Source organism: Carassius carassius, chromosome 50 (assembly GCF_963082965.1).
Source record: "Carassius carassius chromosome 50, fCarCar2.1, whole genome shotgun sequence".
Taxonomy (NCBI): Eukaryota; Metazoa; Chordata; class Actinopteri; order Cypriniformes; family Cyprinidae; genus Carassius; species Carassius carassius.
Window position 1 is genome coordinate 9,603,090 of NC_081804.1, and position 21,397 is coordinate 9,624,486.

General features: G+C 39.5%; 1 protein-coding gene and 2 long non-coding RNA genes across 6 annotated transcripts in view; all 3 read left to right on the top strand.

Moving 5' to 3' along the window:
- LOC132133437 (uncharacterized) overlaps positions 1-1,958 on the top strand; it is a 19,970-nt gene extending 18,012 nt beyond the window's left edge. Inside the window, exon 3 of the long non-coding RNA XR_009429152.1 lies at positions 1,839-1,958. This is a non-coding gene — a long non-coding RNA (uncharacterized LOC132133437). The remainder of the gene's footprint in view (positions 1-1,838) is intronic.
- Positions 1,959-2,053: 95 nt separating this feature from the next.
- Positions 2,054-3,484, top strand: LOC132133436 (uncharacterized). 2 transcript variants are annotated; one of them, XR_009429151.1, is made up of 5 exons: positions 2,054-2,125; positions 2,556-2,667; positions 2,771-2,905; positions 2,996-3,125; positions 3,284-3,484. It is a non-coding gene; the product is annotated as an uncharacterized LOC132133436 (long non-coding RNA). The 2 variants fall into 2 exon arrangements; XR_009429150.1 differs by having other exon boundaries at positions 2,771-3,125.
- Positions 3,485-11,479: 7,995 nt separating this feature from the next.
- On the top strand, positions 11,480-21,361 carry LOC132133435 (endophilin-A3-like). Of its 3 annotated transcripts, none has more exons than XM_059546250.1 (13): positions 11,480-11,611; positions 14,104-14,221; positions 15,557-15,823; positions 17,397-17,465; positions 17,571-17,643; positions 17,852-17,995; positions 18,093-18,226; positions 18,449-18,607; positions 18,712-18,815; positions 18,902-19,017; positions 19,114-19,146; positions 19,250-19,324; positions 20,913-21,361. In XM_059546250.1, the coding sequence occupies exons 3-13, from the start codon at positions 15,779-15,781 to the stop codon at positions 21,119-21,121; spliced, it is 1,161 nt and encodes a 386-aa protein (XP_059402233.1). In that variant the 5' UTR covers positions 11,480-11,611; positions 14,104-14,221; positions 15,557-15,778; the 3' UTR covers positions 21,122-21,361. The 3 variants fall into 3 exon arrangements, with proteins under 3 accessions (XP_059402233.1, XP_059402234.1, XP_059402235.1); XM_059546251.1 differs by having other exon boundaries at positions 18,902-19,005; XM_059546252.1 differs by lacking the exons at positions 11,480-11,611; positions 14,104-14,221 and having other exon boundaries at positions 15,779-15,823; positions 17,623-17,643.
- The last annotated feature ends 36 nt before the right edge of the window (positions 21,362-21,397 follow it).

Consider the following 21,397-nt stretch of genomic DNA (forward strand, 5'->3'; position numbering starts at 1 on the left):
CTAAGAGACTTGCGTTTTAGACACCATATTGCCGTATTTCTACAACAAAAATTTATTCCAAACACAGCCACCAAAGCAAAATTTTGCATCTCTGAGCAACATGACAGTGTTTCGTTTCTGAATGAATCAACCGTTTAAATGATTTGGTTCAATCGCAATGACTCACTTATTAACAGTGACTTGCTGACACATACTGGCCATTTTAATTTCACATTTAAAGTATCTTTTGATTTTTTTTTTTTTTATAATTAAGTTTTTATAATTTCAAATGAGCATTCAACATTTTATGTCTGGCATATCAAAACATTATTCATGCATTTGTAACTGCAGGTTAAATGCATTCTTGTCCTGCACTAAACAGTGTGTAAATACATCTAAATGCCACGTCCGATGAAGCTTTTGCATTTCCTCTGTATTGAAAAGATGAGTTTGTTGATACTGATTTGCCTGGTAACAGCCCAAATGTTTTATTATTCTAAATAACTGATTCCTTTAATTAAAAACAACTAGTTTGAGATTAATAGGCCTATCCCAGGGGTGTCAAACTCAGTTCCTGGAGGGCCGTAGCCCTGCAGAGTTTAGTTCTAACCCTGCTCCAGCACGCATATCATGTAGTTTTCAAATAAACCTAAATGATTAGATTAGCTGGATCAGGTGTGTTTAATTAGGGTTATGTGCAGGACTGTGGCCCTCCAGGAACTGAGTTTGACACCCTTGGCCTGTCCCATTTTTGACTCCCTCCCACTGTTAAAATGTAACTAAGTAATTTTTACTCTGAGTAAATTTTAAATGAGCTACTTTTTACTTTTACTTGAGTTGATTTTTTAGACTGGTACTTTTACTTGTACTTAAGTAAAATTTCATTAATGTAATGGTACTTTTACTTGAGTAGAATATTTTTGTACTCTTTCCACCTCTGCATACAGCTTCATTACACACTGCATGAAAGGCAATATTGGAAATGGCATAATAGGGGCACTTTTATTTGCTAAACTGCACAGTGTCTAGGCTATGTGCTGATTTTGTGTGTGTAGCTGTCTCACATACATGAAGTCTTAATTATGAAAATATGTCGATGTCCTTTTAAATGATATATTACGTATATTACCAAAGCTTAATTAATTAATTAAATATTATAATGATAAAATACTTAGTTAGAGATATAAAATATAATCTAATATTTATAATATTATATAATAATATCTAATTTAAAGCTGTAATTTGTTATAATCTTTTATGTAAACTACCATTTAAAAGTTTTGGGATCAGCAAAATCTTTTAAAGAAATGAATAATTTCATTCAACAAGAATCCATTAAATTGATCAAAAGTGGCAGTAAATAAATAATGTTCTAAAATATTCTATTTCGAATAAATGCTGTTATTTTGAACTTTACATTAATCAAAGAATCCTGAAAAAGATTTATCATGGTTTCCACAAAAATATTAAACAGCACACCTGTTTTCAGCATTGAACATAATAATAAATAATTACAGCGTAATTACAATGATTTCTGAAGGATCATGTGACACTGAAGACTGAAATAATGATAAAAACTCAGCTTTGAATCACAGGAATAAAAACATTTGAAAATATATTAAAATAGATATCTTTTATTTTAAATTGTAATTACGTGTCACAATATTATCGTTTTAATTAATGATCACATAAATGTAGCCTTGGTGAGAATAGGAGACTTCTTTCAAAAACCAACCCCACACTTTTGAACGGTAGTGTATATATAATATTTAGTTGCCTGGCAAGTTCTTTTTTCTTCAGGAAATGCTAGTCTAGTTTTCATTTTTCTGCACTAATAAAATGCCCATTCTTTTCTCTAGGCATGCCATCTTTAATAAGCAATGGAGGCACAATACAGACAGTACCAGAACAGAACAAACCTAAAGCCAGCCAAGCATGGCAACATTTGGGCCAACCAGAGAATGTTATTTTAAGCAAAAAAACGTGAGTCTCAAATGCACAAGGCAGCATTTGCTTAACATGCTTCATGAGCTATAGCCACATGTATGCTGACATACACAAAACATTGTTTTTCAAAAGGGCTGCTGAGGTGCTCTTTGATAGTTTTGCCTCTGGGGGAAGAGTCAACTGCAATCAGTTTTTTGAGGTACATAAAAAGCATCTTTAATGGAATAGTTCACCCAAAGATTTATATAGAGTAGAGAAATTTAGCATTACATCCTCGAATGGGTGCCATCAGGATGAGAGTCCAAACAACTGATAAAAACTTCACAGTATTTCACAAGTTATTCACACAACTTCAGTCCATCAGTTAATGACTTGTGAAGTGAAAAGCTGCATGTCCATCTAAGAGGCATCTCTCAAAAATCCAATGACATATTTGTTTAGAACTGTTTTCAATGGAGAAGCAATATTATAAATAGAGGACTCTTATTTTAGTCGATTGATGGATTAATTTTTTTACAAACACACAGCTTTTAACATCAAAAGACTTTAATTTATGCACTAGAGTGTGGATTATTGTGATGTTTTTATCACCTGTTTGAACTGCTTCTGACGGCACCCATTCTCTACAGAGAATCCAAGCAAGTGATGCAATGCTAAATTTCTCCAAATCTGTTCCAAATCTGCTCCACATTTCTCCAAATCTGAAGAAACATAACCATTAACATCTTGGATGGCCTACTGGTGAGTACATTTTCAGCAATTTTCCCCTTTTGGGTGAACTATTGCTTTAATATGAGCTAATATTCAATAGTGCAGGATGTCATATCTGTCTGTATTTCGGCAGGTCCTGTGGAGCTCAGGAATCATCCGAACAGACCCACGGATTAAAGACTGCTACGGCCTGATGCATAAATTACAGGAAGCAGATGGAACTGTTGACAGGAGCACTTTTCACAGCCCAGACTGAATCTTGACACCAGTGGTCAAATTTAAAGCATCTTAAATATAAATACTGAACACCCCTAATCTTTAATGCTGCTAATATGCTTCATTTGTGAACATCTTGCAGGTGCGTGACTGGCTTTGTGTCTTTCATCCTGAAGGCATTGCAGGGAAGATTTGTCATTCCAGATTTCTCTACTTTCATAGAGGAAACACAAAAGCTGTTTATTAAATGCAAACAACTCTCCTCTGTGAAGGTGCGTCAAATCTGTTTCCGCTGTTGTTGTTCTTTTTATATAACAGTCTATTGAAAAAGACGTGCGAAGAAGCCTTAAAGTAGCACAGGTTATTTTCTAATTGATTCTTTCTTGAAAAATATCACAACGTGACTCATTTCCTTTGCATTTCTGAATAGGAGAAAGAAGACGTAAGAGAGGGTGGCACGAAATGGGGAATTTCAGTTTGTACCGTGGATGGAGGTGCCACACAACAGTCCAATTCAATTGATTTGATCTTCAGCAGGGGGTCTCTTCATCCCTTAGGGGGTCCACAGTGGCACTATGGGGCGTCTGCCAATTATTGTTTAATCTCAAAAAAATTTTTGTGAAAACAAGACAATATAATAATAATAATAATAATAATAATAATAATAATAATAATAATAATAATAATAATAATAATAATAAAAATAGAATATAAAGAACCAGAGAGATCATTCAGCTTTGCCATCACATTAATAAATTACATTTTGAAATGTATTAAATAGTTTTTTTATTGTAATAATATTTCACAATATTTCAGTTTTTACTGTATTTGAAACAAATAACTGTAAGTAAAGCCCCGTTCACACCAAGAATGATAACTATAAAAATAACGATATTAACGTCCACATCAGCGAATGATATCGTCTGTTTATTCTAAGCTCACGTGCGTCTGCCACTTTAAATTCTAGAGCGCGTTCCAGCAGGATAGATTCTGATTGGCTGTCAAATGTTTGTTTCGTTCATCACCTGTAAAAAAATAGTTCCCTTTCATAGGTCACTTCGATGCTGCGGTGACGTCACCACGTATGGGAACACCTTCGGTGTGACGAATGTCTGAAGCCCTATACCATCCCGCCAATCCTATTGGCCAAATAGCGCGTGGCACCGCCCAGCATGCGTAGGCATATATATACCTGGTGCCGCGCGCCATTTACCTCAGATTTCATTCCTTCAGTACGAAGCGAATCTTCTGTGCCCTATTGTCTCGCGTTCTCAGCGATCATCTACGAGCAGTATACTCCTCTCCGCGGACGCGATGAGCTTCAAAAAGTGCAAGGACCCGTGTACCAGGTACATCGTTCAGGGGGACACTCATGACAGGTGCGTAGTTTGCCTAGGCTTACACCACGCACAGGAGGCGCTTAGCGGCCTTTCTTCATGCCCCCATTGCGATGGCCTGCGACTCAGAGTGCTTCGCTCTAGGGTAGATGTGTTCTCCGATGTTGCCGTGTCTAACCCCCGCCACACCACTTCTGCGACTGCCGAGGCACCGCACGAGGTGATAGCTTGGGGTGACACGTGTGACATGGAGTTCGAGGACAGTTCAGCGATGGAAAATTACTCTCCACATCGCTCGCTCTCCCCTACCCTAATACACAGGAAAACTTTTGAACTTTTCCTGTGAGGATTTACAGCCCACACCGGGGGCATGTAGTGCCATCACCTTCGGTTGTGACCGCCATGATGACGACGTTCTTTCCACTGCGGCCTCGGGGTCCGAGGACTTCGCGGCCGACACGAGCCCTCTCCCTCGTAGTGGACAGGAGAGGCGTGTTTCCCCCTCCTACAGTGAGCTGTTGGATGTGGTTTCCCGTGCAGTGGGTACATTGGGGCTGGAATGGGAGGTTGAGAAGGCCGAGGCCCAACCTTCTTCGAAGCTGGACGACCGTTTCCTAACTAGTCGGACACCTGCGCAGCCCCGGAGGCCTTTACCCTTTTTCCCGGACCTCCACCAGGAGGTTTCGAGGTCCTGGAAACAGCCGTTTGCGGCGCGCATCACGAACACTGCGGCTGCGGATTTCGCCACCATTTCGGGCATGGCGAGTCATGGCTATACAGCGATACCGCCGGTGGAAGAGACTCTCGCCGAACATCTTGCGCCTAATTCGGCCGCGGCGTGGAAGTCCCGCCCCCTCCTCCCCTCGAAGGCGTGTCGAGTCACGTCTAGTTTAGTGGGAAAATCCTATATGGCCGCTGGCCAAGCGGCTGCTTCGCTTCATTCTATGGCGGTCCTTCAGGCCTGCCAAGCGGAGCTGTTAAAAGGATTGGACGAGGGGGACGGCATTACACCTGAGGCGGTCAAGGAACTACGGCGAGCAACTGATTTGGCGCTTCGTGCTACCAAACATACTGCTCGAGCAGTGGGCCGTTCCATGGCTGGATTAATTACGGTTGAGCGCCGCCTCTGGCTTAATCTCACCGATATAAAGGAAAAGGATAAATCTTTCCTCATGGATGCCCCTGTGTCTAAGGACGGTTTATTTGGAGAGGCTGTCACTTCAGTGGTGGAGAAGTTCAGAGCAGCGAAACAGCAATCAGCCGCTTTCCGCCAGCTGATTCCCCGCAGACTCAGAGAGGTTGAACGCCGTCAGGCGCCCGCGCGTTCTCTCGGGAAGAGCCTTCACCTATGGCGCCCCCTCGCAAGGACTGGGGCCCTAGGGTTGTTCCACCAGCTCAACAACGCCAGCGAAAAAGGTCGAACCTGAGTTCGACGCCCAATGCCTCTCGTTCTCGGGCACCTAACAGCAGCTCCTGTTTTTTTCGCTGCCTGCCAGGGACTGTGCCCTCCGCTAGAGAGCACTGTTGGACCGCTTTCGCGCATCCAACACTCTCATTGCAGTCCCCACGCTAAAACCCTGACTGTTTCGCCGCAAACAGCGCCTCGAACAGCATTGGAGCGAACTGTAACACCAATCGCTTCCTCAGACACTATGCACGATCCAGTTTTCAGAGCTCGAGGATGATGAGCATGATGCTCAATCTGTTGGCCTAATTCCTGCCGTGGACACGTTTCAGGATTACGTACAACGAGATGCAACGGCTGCTATGCATATACTTCCCCTGTGCACGAACACCGTGAGTCTTTCGTGCCCGGACATTTCTATGTGTGCAACAGCGTTGCAGGAAACGAACATTTTGAAACCGCTAATATTGTTTCGGGCCGCGTGGGAACGCTTGCCCGGCATTTCTCAATGGGTGTTACGCACAATTTGTCACGGATACACCATTCAGTTTCGGAAAGGCCCGCCCCCTTTCCGCGGAATTCTCTCCACGGTGATGAAACCGATGGACATGGCGGTGCTGAGACAGGAAATGTTAGCTCTACTGAGCAAAGGGGCTATAGAAGAAGTACACCCCTCTCAGATGGAGTCAGGGTTTTACAGCCGTTATTTTGTGGTACCAAAAAAGGACGGCGGATTACGACCCATTCTGGATTTACGCCGTCTGAATCTTGCACTCAGGTCGAGCAAATTCAAGATGTTGACGGTAAAATCTATTTTGTCTCAGATTCAACCAAACAACTGGTTTGTCACGATCGATCTGAAGGATGCTTATTTTCATATTCAGATCATCGAGAGACACCGGAAGTTCCTCAGATTCGCTTTGGAGGGCAAAGCGTATCAGTACCACGTTCTTCCCTTTGGCTTAGCGCTAGCTCCCCGTACATTCTCAAAATGCATGGACGCAGCTCTGGCCCCGTTGCGGCTCCGGGGCGTCCGTGTGTTAAACTATCTGGACGACTGGCTGGTGTTAGCGCAATCTCAGACTCAAGCACACTCTCATCAAGATATTGTGCTGAATCATTTACACAGCCTGGGTTTACGCACAAACTTCCAGAAAAGTGTGTTAGTCCCCTCTCAACGGATTACTTTTCTGGGAATAGAATTGGACTCTCGCGCGATGACAGCAAAGCTTTCTGTCCCGCGCGCTCAGTCGATTATGTCATGCGTTCAGCACTTCAGGGCGGGTCACACAGTGACAGTGAGACTGTGCCTCAGACTGTTAGGTCTAATGGCGGAGGCGCTTCCCGTGATTCATCTGGGTTTGCTTTACATGTGCCCGTTTCAGTGGTGGACGAAACGACAGAATATTTCACCCCGTTGTTCTCCGCATCGAACGATCTCGGTGACGCGGAGGTGTGTGATGTCGTTAAAACAATGGACATCAGCCGAATTTCTCCTCACCGGGGTTCGGCTGGGAATTTGTGCTTCCCGAGAGACTGTCACGACAGATGCGTCTTTGACCGGGTGGGGAGCTGTTTGTCAGGGGCGCCCAGCCCACGGAGTGTGGACAGCGGCACAACGCAGCTGGCACATAAACAAATTGGAATTACTGGCGGTTTTTCTGGCTCTCTAGTATTTTTCGAGTCTACTGACTGGCCGTCATGTGCTTCTCAGAACGGACAACACTGCGGTCGTGGCTTATCTGAACCATCAGGGAGGATTACGTTCTCGCCCCCTGTGCAGGCTGGCGAGGCGTATTCTTCTTTGGTCTCACAACAGATTTCTGTCGATCTGGGCTGTTCACATCCCCGGACGACTGAACTTCGGAGCGGATTTACTATCCAGACAGGCTCTGGAACAAGGGGAATGGAGATTACACCCCCAAACGGTGAATCACCTATGGCATATTTTCGGGGAAGCGAAAGTGGATTTATTCGCGTCGAGCACGACTACGCATTGCCCGCTATGGTTCTCCCTATGCCCTCCATCACCCCTGGGTCTGGATGCGCTAGCTCACAGCTGGCCCAGGACCAGTTTGTATGCGTTTCCTTCGATTCGGCTGGTCCCAGCGGTATTATGCAGAATACGGCGGGACAGAGTGGGACAGCTGCTGCTGGTGGCTCCGCGATGGCACACACAGCCGTGGTTTGCGGATCTCATCAATCTGTTAGCGGGCTCTCCGGTGGAGATTCCCCTCAGACGGGATTTATTATCGCAAGCACAGGGGCGGATCTGGCATCCGAGGCCAGATCTGTGGAGCCTCTGAGCGGAGTGAGTTGATTTGTCCCGGTCTTTCTGCTGAAACTACCGAGACTATACTGAACTCTAGAGCAGTTTCTACGAGACGCTTATATGCTTTCAAGTGGAAACTGTTTATGACATGGTGTGAAACTCATGATGTGGATCCAGTTTACTGCCCTGTGGCTTCAATACTGGAGTTTCTTCAAGACGGTTTTTCGGAGGGATTGACACCAGCCACCCTGAAGGTTTATGTGGCAGCTATCTCAGCTCACCATGAGCATATAGGTGGTGTTTCAGTGGGTCGTCATCCACTGGTTTGTTTCTCGCTTTATACAGGGTGCGCGACGGTTGAGACCTTTCCGCCCTGTGCGAGTTCCTTCATGGGATTTATCCATTGTGTTACTGGGTTTGTCAGGGCATCCGTTGAGCCCCTGGAAACTGTATCGGATAAGCTCCTGACTCTGAAGACACTTCTTCTCATGGCTTTATCCTCCCTCAAGAGAGTTGGGGATTTACAGGCTCTCTCTGTCTCACCCTCGTGCATGGAGTTTGCACCAGGCTCTGTGAAAGTGTTGTTGCGACCTAGGCCTAATTATGTTCCTAAGGTCGCGTCTAATCCTTTTCATTTTCAGGAGGTGGTCCTGGAGGCTTTTTCTCCTGCGACAGAGTCTGGAGATCTAAGTCTTTGCCCTGTGAGGGCGTTGAAGACTTATGTGGATCGCACTGCCCCATGGCGTGAGTCTGACCAGCTGTTTGTCTGTTTTGGACATAAGAATAAGGGCCATGCAGTTACGAAACAGCGCATGTCCCATTGGCTGGTGGAGGCTATTTCCTTGGCCTATGAGGCGCGCGGGCTCGCTTCGCCCTTAGGAGTAAAAGGTCATTCCACAAGAGCAGTGGCTTCTTCTCAAGCCTTTCTCAGTGGATCTTCTTTGAATGATATCTGTGCTGCGGCAGGCTGGTCCTCACCGAGCACTTTTATCAGGTCTTACAGTCTGGATGTGAGGATGGCTCCTGGCTCCCGGGTTCTCTCCGCTTGAGCAGATGCTTCCTTGGATCCAAGCTATCAGGTACGTCAGGCGTGATGGTATAGCGTTCCCATACGTGGTGACGTCACCGCAACATCGAAGTGACCTATGAAAGGGAACATCTCGGTTAAGTATGTAACCTTGGTTCCCTGAATAGGGAACGAGATGCTGCGGTTCTGGCCGTGCCATACCTTGATAGCTTTCTTCTCTTCTTCGTCATGAAATCTGAGGTAAATGGCGCGCGGCACCAGGTATATATATGCCTACGCATGCTGGGCGGTGCCACGCGCTATTTGGCCAATAGGATTGGCGGGATGGTATAGGGCTTCAGACATTCGTCACACCGAAGGTGTTCCCATACGTGGTGACGTCACCGCAGCATCTCGTTCCCTATTCAGGGAACCAAGGTTACATACGTAACCGAGATGTTCTGAAAATGATTCCAACGATATCGTTACTTTATTGTTATTTTATATATTATATTATTGTATTGTGGACTCTGCTATCTTTAATATTGAGAATGATTTTTAGAACTGTATCTTTATCGTTATCTTTAAAAAAATCTTACAACCCCAAACTTTTGGGATATGTGAAATATACAGTATATGATCATTATAAAATATAATTTGTATTTTGAAAACACGTTTTTCATATTTTATAAACGTAGGAACTTAAATTTGTTGAATTTATCTTAACCAAGCTTACAAATTTCAGCTATAGGCTAATTCATTATATTATATTATGTTATATAAATATCTACAGAAAATAAAAGGAACTACAATTGCAACTGCTTCTTTTTTAGTACTCAAATTTAATATTATTAGCAAATTATGAATTCAGTTAGCCCTTTGATGTTTAAATGAGATTCTGTTGTTTTTCGGACTCTAGACTTTCCTTAGGAGACTTGGCTGAACCTTGCATTCTGGGAGAGATTTCCTGGCCTCTCATATACGGTCTCGCAGTGGACCAGCAAGGTTCTGACTATGTGCACAGATTTGTAGGGATGGAGGAATATTCCAAATGCGAGTCTCCATTTACCCTGACCAAGCAAGGTATGTTCAGTCAGTTCATTCCACATATTGCACTTCTTTGATTTATGTTCAGTTCTGGACTCAAGAGTTTGATGTTCAGTTAAAAGACTTTTTGGCTTAGCAGTGCTTAAATACACCAAACGTACTTGCAGGTGTGCCTCATAGTCCGCTGGTTGAGTCAGGAGCCATTATATACACTTTTTTATTACACGTAACAGTGTTGCTTGTTTAAAAATGAACAAAAATGTGCTTTTATTGACTGTTTTAGTCATAAAACAGCTGCCAACCAGACCAGTCACTGACAAAGAAGAAAAGTGTGAGTCTGTAAGCTTAAATTTTACATTAACCAGCTACATTTGATGAAAAATAAAGCATAAAAGCAATCTTAAAGCAAACCACATTATTACTGGTTTTGATTATCATCAGAAGACAAAGAGCATGCAAACCTAAACTGCACCAGGTATTTTTATGTGATTTTTATGATCAAACTAACAATAATCATCACACACCTGCAGATAATAGATAGGTGTGTAGGAAAAAGACCAAAAAGTAAAAAAAAAACTAAGTAACAAAAGAAAACCCTGCACGCCATGTGATTTTTATGAGATATAGATTTTTTTTCTGTTATTCAGTGTTTATTTGTTAGTGTTAATTGTAACCGTCATCACTGCTGTTGCAGTTATCAAAACCTGCGAAAAGACATCATCCATCGCTCTTTCATTTTACTTACAAGAGAAGAAAGTAAGTCTAGTATAATTCCCCGAAAGATCAATTTTGTTTCTACATCACAAAGGGTCTTTTAATCTCATCTGTTTTTCATAACTAAACCATTCCAGTGCTTTCCAGAAGGTGTGGGGATCAATTCTACACTGGATTTAATGTTACAGGTATTCAGTTTTATGTATTATATTCTTGATAAGAAAGAAGGCATGGTTGCAAAATTTTCATTTTGCATATGTCTCAGTGTTTATCGACAGAAGTCACCTGCGAGTCTGGCGCGGGATTGGCTGAAACCCTAGGTAATGGAGGACTGTGCCCCTTGTCAGGTGACCAAGTGATGTCACCCCATGCCATCTGCAGCATGCTTTGCATGATGCAGGTGGCTGGAATGAATGATTTTTCCTGAATGTTTCATTTAAAGGTGAGTTTGTGACTAAGCTGGAAAATGATGAGTCATATTTGTGTGATATATTGCAGATTTAACATCAGTTGTGGTTAATTTCCTCAATCTCTAGTTTAAATTCACTCACATTTCTAACAGGATTTTTTTTACTCAATTAAATTTTCTCCCACTTACATGTAACTACTTAAAATTGCCTCTACCCTGTTAATTAGCAATAATGGTAACAATCGTCAGTGATGATGAATAGCAGTGGATGTGTCCATGAATTAAAGTCTAAAAAAATAATTGGATATTCCCCTACTGCCCTCTAATGGACACAATCCAGAATGATTTATATTTTCTCTGTGCATATTTCACAATGGTAAACTGCTTAGGATTGAAAGCCTAATAATTTATGATGGATATTGTAATTGCAATGCAGACATCTGTGCCTGGGAAGTCCAGTCAGTCTGGTGTCGTGCTGATCGTGGTTCCTGGGGTTCTGAGACTCGTGTGTTGGTCTCCTGGACTGGACTGCAATGGAAATTCATGGAGGGGTGTCCATTTCTGTGAGGTGAGGAAATGGATCAGTAAACTCCAGTATGAAATCAAAATGTAAATTCTGTGGATTTTAGACCATGTTCTTTATCTTCTATATTTATGGCTATTGCACTCCTTAACTCAGATTAAAATGAACTTTTAGAAGACATATGCATTTAAAATTTGCAAGGTCGGACCAAAACGTTTGATTACTCATCCTGTATTATACATTTATATCCAATTATATGCTCTTTAGTATAAGACCCCAGGGACCACCTGCCTCTGGCTAGCAATCTGACAAACCTTAAGCCTATTATCTGGTTTAAAAAAGGCTTCTAATAAATGTCTGTTTTGTCAAAGGAACTGGTTAATGATATATATATATATATATATATATATATATATATATATATATATATATATATATATATATATATATATATATATATATATATATATATATATTCACCCCCTTTACAATAATCACATTTTGTTGCTTTGCTGCCTGAGATGAAAGCGGAAACAGTTTTTGGTTTATCCAGCTGTATTTACTCTTATAACATTATAACTTTTAACATCCAAGTGAAAGATATAACAGTAAGATGTCAGGAAAAATTAAAACCAGAATCACTGAGTTGGACAAAGGATCACCCCCCATGAAAAGAGCATTCCTGGAGCATTTCAGACTTTGGTAGTGTAACTGAAGCAAACTATCAACTATGGACTCCCATCAAATGATCCCTGGGATAAAGTTGTGGCAGGCACAAGTCAGGAGATTGATACAAAAAAAATAATAATAATTCAAAGGCTTTGTCAATGTGTAGAAGCACAGTGAAGTCTATTATTAAGAAGTGGAAGGTATTTGGTACAATACAGATCCTCCCTGAACCAGGACGTCACTCCAAACTGAGCAGAGAGGTGAACAAGAGCCCCACATCGACTCTGAAGCAGCTGAACAAATTTATGACAAAGAGTGGTCATTGTGTGCGTGTGACAACAATATCACAAATTCTCCACACATGTGCATTGAATGGGAGAGTTGCAAGAAAAAAGACACTCCTCAAAAAAGGCCACATGCAGTCACGACTGAGCTAAAACAAACCTTGAAGATTCTGAGGCAGATGAGAATATAACTGAATGACTTGGCCTCAACACTAAACAATAAATCCAATCCAGCTCACCATCCAAATATCAGCATTCCTCCAGTAAAGCATGGAGGGGGTAAAATCCTGTTATGAGGTGTTTCTCTGCAGCAGAGACTGGAGCACTTGTCAGGATAGAAGGAAAATTTTAAATAGAGGAAAATCTGCTGTCCTCTGCTAGAAAGTGGTCAATGGAAAGGAGGTTTACCTTCCAACATGACAATGATCAAAAGCTCATAGTAAAACTGAGCACACAGTGGTTAAAGTAGAAGAAGGTGAATGTCCTTGCATGGCCCAGTTAATCAACAATAAGTGATTATTTTAAGGAGGGTGGGTGTGACTCTTTTTTTATACCCACTGTACAGTATATATATTAAATACGTATAAAATACATGTAAAATTCTTGATGCGGTCAGGATATGGAGGTAAATAAATATTTCTCTCTTGAATTACAGGCATACCAAATTATGAATATACTTCTGGCTTCTTACAGAGGGGACATCGTATCACTGCACAGGTAGGATGTCTATATTATCATATAGACCTCAGCCACAAGTATTAAATTAAGTGTTTATTATATACAAATATATTATATTAAATATATTACTTTAAAATACTTTTACAATATTATACATTTCAATAATTTAAGAATATATATAGAAAGAGAGTTATAATGTTACGGATCACTCGGAGACAGAGGAGTAACAGATGAAAGATGTAGTTTATTAAATGGACACAAGCAGAGGAGCGGGAAGTAAGGAGTGGATGGGTGCTGGGATCCGTGCCGGGAAGGAGGGTACCACACAAACGCACCGTGGGGTCTTTGGGAGGATCTTGGAGGTAATCCTTGGAGAGAAGACGGAAGAAGAGACTTCGGAGGTTATCCTTGGAGAGAAGGTAAAGAGGAGTTAGTCCTAATAGTTAGCGCAGGAATGATCTTGTCGCGAACGTGACCAGACAATGACTGAGTGCGTGTGTGTGGCTTTTGTGGTGCTGAGGTGGATGAAGGTGATGCGGATCAGGTGGTGGTGATTAGTACTCAGGTGAGGGTGTGATTGTGTGGAGGAGGAACCTGGCGTGTTTGTGACATATAATTTGTTTTAAATAATATATTGAAATATATTCAAATTGTAAAGTATTGAAATATTATGTTAATATTTCTTGCTCTGCCTTTGTCATTTGAATTCAAATTTACAAATAATTTAAATAAACATTACAGAAATTACAATTATTTATAATTTTCTTTATTCAAAATATAATTGATTTTGATTTCACTATGGCATATGAATTAAGTTTCTTTAACATCTTTCTATAAATGATCTCTAATTCCTCATGGTGAATTATACTGAAAACAGTGTAAACAGAGTTAATTCCTCAGATGAAGGTGAAGTTCAGATGTGAATGCTGTGGATTATGATGGACTCTGCAGCCTCTGAGGGCCATCTGGATGTCATCAAGTTCCTGGTGGAGAACGCAGGGGCAGACTGCACACTCAAGGACAGGTAGCTTTGTCAAAGTCATGTATGATATGACATACTACACATGTGGCATTATTAACCAGCCAACAGGACTAATGTACCATATTGATGTTCATAGGTGGGGAAACATGGCCTTACAGGAGGCCATGAGATGCAATCAAGACCCTGCCATCCAGAAGAAATACACAGATTATTAAGAGAGTTTATGATTTAATACTAATAACTCATTGGGTGCATTAATTTAAATTTGATATTTACATTCAGCATACACATAGACACGGATTATATTGAGAATGAAGAGGAGGTTATTAAGAGCAGCAGAGACTTGGATGGAAAACATTAGTTGAATTCTGCTGGCAACAGTCCCAGACGACCACTCCCTGCTTACTGAGAATTACTGAAAGAGACTGAAATCTTGTTTTCTCAAGAAATGCTACAACACCATGTTTACTGATTAAACATTCAAACAGTATAGGAATGAATTTGCTCAAATCCAATTTCATTTTATTTTTGTTGAAGTAGCTAGGTAAACAACTGAATGCAAATGAATTGTGTTTTCATGACAAGGGTATTTTCATAAAGAGCGGGGCAAGTTGTCACACGTTTTATCCATGTCGAAAACAGTTGTGCTGCTTTGTGGATATTTGTGTTTTTCAGGATTATTTGATGAATAGAAACTTTAAAAGAACAGAATTTATCTGAAATAGAAATCTTTTGTAACATTATAAGCATCTCTACTGTCACGTTTGAACAATTTAATGCATCCTTGCTGACGGCTGCTGACAATTCAGCTTTGCCATCACAGGAATAAAATACATTTTAAAAATATATTTAAATAGAAAAGATTTATTGTAAACTATATATGTCACAGTATTACTGTTTCAGCTGTACATAAATGCATAAATGCATTATATAAATGCAAGCCTGATGAACATAAGACCTATTTGATTTTTTTTTTTTTTTTAATCTTAATGACTTTTGACTGGTAGTGTATAACACATTTATTCCACTTTTAAAAATTGCAATGTTTTTGGACTGTTTTTGTGTATTATCATTTACATTTATACTTTTTCATATCTTACATTTAGCTTAAAATGCCATTACGTGCTGTTTAGTGCCATGTTTAATTGTGACAATTTACCTGTGACAACATGCTCCATAATTGGTCAATTGGTATTCAATAAACGGTATAATGTACAGAAGCTGAGATACATGCTATACAAAAACTGACTTTCAAAAAACATCCTGAGAAAAAAAAACTGGAGTAAAAAGTGTGACAACCAGCCCTGGTCTTTCCATATGCAGAAATGCTGGTTATTTATGGAAACTTTAATAATATAATACTTTATGTCTGCTAAGGCCTGGAATTCTTGCAGTAGATGTAGCCGACGAGTGACCTCTAGGACCGTCATAGCTGCAGGATCTCAGCACAGCCCCACCAATCAAATCTGGGCAATGTCCCAAGGTGCAAAATATTGCGACGGACGGAAGAGGGAGGAGAGCAATGTGGACTCACAGGCAGAGATAACCACCCCGACATGTTTGTTCATGTGAAACATTTGGGGACGAACGCGGATTAGAATGTCAGTGGCCGGATTGAAGAAACAATTTCACAAAGCAAGTCAGGTAATTCGAAGCTTTTGTGGGACGATGCAAACAAGATTCATTTCAGTGATCGAGTCATTTCTTCAGAACGATAGCCTACTAATTCTATGTGCACGTAACTGCGCTTTAAATCGCGCTGTTAAAGAGTTGTTATACTTTTGTGACACTGCGTTTGTTGGCTGGGTGGATGTTGTAATGGCAATGTGGGGGATTCGTGATGATGAACTGTTCTTTTGAATCGGATCATTTCAATGAATCAGTTGAAACACACCAGAGAGAGTCGGACTGAATCGGTCCCTGTGGTCCTCTAATGAACAATTTATCGATTCATTGAACGTGAGAAGAACCATATCGAGAAGAGAACTGTAGCATAAAATGTACACTTTATTAAAACGTGCAAATCATTTTATCAGAGATGTAAATTAAGTTTAGTAGCCTAGTGTGTAAAGTAAATATATTTACATTGAACTGAACTGAGACATATTTTAAATTGCAACACCCACGTTATATCGTTAAAATGCTAGCGATATGTACAGTGACCAATGATCTATTATATAATTATCAGTGACCGTGGCATGACCCTTGCAGTGACGCAATAACCTCAAGACGTAAAGGATTCACGAATCTGTTTCTTTGAACTGAATCGTTGAAACGAATTGTTCAAAAGAATCGATTCGCGGGCATTAATCGCACTTCGCACAGAGCTACTGCTGCCAGGCTGGGGTGACCTGATATTATGTCCCAATTAATTATGTATTACCAAGCTAAAACATACAGGGCGTTAGATTATGTATAAATGTTTCGTTCCTGTTTAAAAAAAGAAAGGTTTAAGTACTTTAGTTCCACACCAGAAAACATGTCCTTCTTGTGTTTCTGAGAAAGTGTTGAGTTACTGCAGAGGTTTTGAGGCTGAATGTGCCGAAATGAAAACTAGCTAGACAAATGCACATGGGTGTTGTCGGTTTCTTGGATCCGAAGTCCACTTACTATCTGCTATTGTTTTTGTTCAAGTTTATTGTGGATAATAAAATCTCCTGGAATTTATAATAAAGACTGACCATTGACTCCTGGAGGTTTTGTTTACAGTATTAAGGAAAGTTTATAGGTCTCCAAGCAACTAAAGTATGTTTATTAAAAAGTTTGCAAGGCCACATTCTTTCGATTCATTCCTGGCGGTCTGAATCCTCTTAGTGTTTTGGACGCATTGGCCAAACAATTGACCTTCATAAACAGCTTGGCTTATGAACCACAGGAAACAGATGCTCAGTCATCACAATGTGTTAAAAAAGGCGAGGCTTGTGGATTTCCGGGTTTTGTTTGGAAATGTTGTAGATAGTGGATTGTGCTGCAATCAGATCAGCCACTCATTATCAAATCATTGTTTTATTAACTATTAAGGTAATCATGATCACTTTCTGAATTGCCATTAATATTTTATATGTTATGGAGAATATAAATTTGTCAGATTAGTCAAACATTCATCTGATTATTTTCATAAATGTCTACTGAATCATATCAACTTTCTTAACTTATTGCATAAATTTTGTTTTGTCAAGCCCACTTTTTTTTTTTACCTTTTTGATTATATTTACAGTTGCTAAAGGAAAAGATCAATGGAGTTGAAGGAACAAAACTGGATGAGGAATTCATCAACATGGAAAGGGTATAAACATCAATAAATAAAGAAAAAAAAGATTAGAAATTCAAGATCTCAGTGCATCAAAATGTCTCTTTTTGTTTTTCTAAGTTATTGATTATTTTATTGTAGAAAACTGATATTACCCACAAACTGATTCTCGACCTTGTTCCAAAAACTATAGGATATCTTCAGCCAAACCCAGGTTTTTATTCATTTAATACAATTTATTATAATATTTATTATAAAAGTACATTATACAATATATTATAATTTTATGTATGATATATTATAATATTTATTATAACATTTATTTAAATACATTCTTTTTTTTTTTTGAATGTTTAGTTAATGTGATTTTTAGTACTGTTGTTATATTTAATTGATTCTCTTTTGCATTTTTGTTCTTCAAGCATACAGAGCAAAACTCAGCATGCTCAATACAGTGTCCAAAATTCGTGGGCAGGTAAAGGCTGTGGGCTATCCTCAGACAGAGGGCATTCTTGGAGACTGCATGCTGCGCTATGGCAATGAGCTTGGAGCAGAGTCTGGTTTTGGTATGGTTGAGACGAATTAAACGCAATGAATATTAAAATTTTTACTGCTCTAAAAAAAATGCCAAAATACAAGTTCTGAGTTTTGCTACAATTGTAGGTTTTGCTCTGCTTGAAATGGGAGAGGCTTTGAAACAAGTAGCCCAGGCAAAAGACTGCATGGATGTCCGAGTGAAACGAACCTTCATTGATCCTCTGCAGTCCCTGCAGCACAAAGAGCTGAAGGAAATCGCGGTCAGTCTGTATGTTGTAAATGAGCACAATATAATTTTGATGATAAAATCAGATTTACTAATGATCAGATTACCTGTCATTTTGTAGATGCATTGGAAGATACATGTAATGTTGTGATTTGTATGATTTCATATGTATTCTGAGCATTTAAAGTGGAAATGGAATGCATTTTGTGGTGAATGAAGACATAAACATAGCTTTTCTTCTTTTTCTGGTTATCAGTATCATCTGAAAAAACTTGAAGGTCGGCGTCTAGATTTTGATTACAAAAAAAGGCGTAAAGGAAAGATTGCAGACTCCGAAATTAAGAAAGCATTTGAAAAGTTTGAAGAATCCAAAGAACTGGCTGAGAGAAGCATGTTTAATCTCCTAGAGAGAGATGTAAGTTAGTGTGTGTATATATATATAATTGTATTATTTGTTTTTGCTTATTTGTTTACCCTTTTTTAATTCGTAATTTGTTTGACTATTTTTTTTTTTTTTAGGTACAACGGATGCAACACCTCTCAGGTCTCTTAGAAGCAGTAATGGACTACCACCGCCAGTCACACCAGATTCTAGAACATCTCAGGAGTAGTTTACAGAGCAGGTTAGAATCATGATTTCAGCTTTACTTATTTCCTATACTTACCTTGGTTTCATTTAATTTGCCTGCTTATTTTTCACTGTATATAGGATAGCCGACGCAAGCAATCAACCCAAAAGGGAATTTGCATCTAAATCAGTTGCGAGCACAGTGTGCTACACGGATACTTATGGATTTTCCACATGCTCATCAGGTCAGTCATCAGGTGTGATATTAAGATGTTTGATTACATTAAACAGAAACTGTTCACAAAGAGTTTCTAAATGCTCTGCTAGCTGAAATGCTGTATTATGTACCACAGATACTGAGATTACCGAAGCTTTGAGTGAAAAATGTAAGTCATTTTAAATGTGATACACAAACTCTCTTGTACGCTTTTGTATCAGGTAGCTGGAAGTACCCCAGCTTGCTTTGCTTCTAATGTCTTTCTATACCAGATGCAACGGTTGTGGTTCACCCTCCTAACAAAGTCACCATTAAAGCTCAAACAACAGACAGGCCAACCAGCAACAGTGAGTTGTTGTTGTTTTTTAATTCAGCAGGGATTCTTTAAATTAGTCAAAAGTGACAATAAAGATTTCTGTTTGAATGGAACGCTGTTCTTTTGAACTTTCTTTTCATCAAGGAATCCTGAAAAAAATATGATGGTTTCCACAAAATATTAAGTAGTTAATTCGAATATTAAACAGGTTTCAACATTGATGACAATAAGAAATATTTCTTGAGCAGCAAATCAGCATATTAGAATTCTGAATAAGAGTATGATACTAAAGACTGTAGTAATGACTGCTCAAAATGTTAAACACTCAGAAGTGAACATACATTTGTCACAAATGAGTCACAAAAGTGTCACAAATGTGTGTATGTGATTAGTGAGCTAGAAATAGTCACAGAATCTTTTTTTTCAATTAATTTTAAATAATAGTTTTTAAATATTGATATTTCAATGTGATCTTAGACTTAAATTTACTTTAATTTATAAAATATTAATATAATTGAATATAATAGTAACAAGTAATGCTTTCATATTTATTAAACATTAGAATGTGTCTGTTCCACGATTTTTGTCCCTCCTATAAAGTGACCTTAAAGGGTTAGTTCACCCAAAAATGAAAATTAAGCGATAAATTACTCACCTTGAAGTCATCCTAGGTGTATATGACTTTCTTCTTTCATACAAATTCAGTCTGTTATTTAAAAAATTGTCTTTGATCTTTCAAGCTGTTTGATGCCACTCAGTGGATGTTGCACTGTATCAATTCAAAATAATTTTTATAAAAAGCTAATCCATAAAAAAAAAAAACTGTCTTACCTGGCTCCGGGGGGTGAACAAAGGCCTCCTGTAGCGAATTGATGAGTTTTTCTAAGAAAAATATCCATATTCAAAATGTAATAATCACTTTAATCTAGCTTGCACTCACTGTGTAAAATGGAAGCAGTTCCAGGGGAGTGACTTATGAGGTCAGTGTTGCGCATGCAACGTATGTATGAGTCTTTTGAAAACCAGCTTTGTTAACAGGAGCAAAGGAAGCAAAGTTTCCTTACTTTAGCAAAGGAAAACCAGTCTCCTCTTTGCTTATATTGAAGTTCTCAGACCTTCTTCTTTACAAATTCTTGTTTTGTACTTCTAATTAGTGACCGTTGTTTTGTTTTGATGTCTCCTCTGCATTTCTGCGTTCGTCACGTCTGAACGGCTCATGCGCAAAGCTGCCCTCATAACGTCATTCTCCCGGAACTGCATTGTTTACAACAGTGAGTGCAAGCTAGATTCAAGTGATTATTAAGTTTTGAATATGGCCTTTATTCATCCCATGGAGCCGTGTGAGAGACTTTTTTTCTTTTTTTTAGTTGGATGCGCTTTTTATTAAACTTCTCTTGTTGCAATCCAACACCCGCTGAGTTGCATTAAACAGCTTGAAAGATCAAAGACAATTTTTTAAATAACTCCAACTGGATTCGTCTGAAAGAAGAAAGTCGTATACCTAGGATGACTTCAGGGTGAGTCATTTATGGCTTCATTTTAATTTTTGGGTGAACTAACCCTTTAACCTTGGGAAAGAAGCTGCATAAATAAAATGTATTTTTCTTCTTGTGTGCTAGATGATTGCGGCCCCCCCTTGGATCAACCTTGCTGTCAGGCACTTTACAGTTTCCAGCCAGAAAACCAGGGTGAGCTGGGCTTTAAGGAGGGCGACATCATCATTCTGACCAGCCAGATCGATGAGAACTGGTGTGAGGGAATGATCAGAGGGGAGGCTGGCTTATTTCCCATGAACTACGTCAAAGTACTTGTACCTCTGCCACAATGACAGCGGGAAGGCACTGCAGCTGGACAACATGAACTGTGCCAGTTTTTTTTAGATTAAAAAACTTTTCTTTAAATATTATTGATTATTTTATAACGATTAATATGTGAAGCACTTCTGAGCCCATGCTTTATATTTATCTATATTATCACTATGCAAAGTAACGTACCCTGCCTTGTATTCCTTATCTGATTATTTTTTATGAATCTTAAAATGTTAAATAAATATGCTGCTATATAAAAACCACAAGTATCATTTATGTTATACTGTAAGTGCACT

What these genes read in the sequence shown, in the direction of transcription:
- LOC132133435 (XM_059546250.1), top strand. Translation starts at nt 15,779, where the DNA reads ATGTCAGTGGCCGGATTGAAGAAACAATTTCACAAAGCAAGTCAG. An exon ending in ATATCTTCAGCCAAACCCAG is followed by an intron (nt 17,644 to 17,851) that starts GTTTTTATTCAT and finishes TTGTTCTTCAAG; the next exon opens with CATACAGAGCAAAACTCAGC. An exon ending in CTCATCAGGTCAGTCATCAG is followed by an intron (nt 19,018 to 19,113) that starts GTGTGATATTAA and finishes TATGTACCACAG; the next exon opens with ATACTGAGATTACCGAAGCT.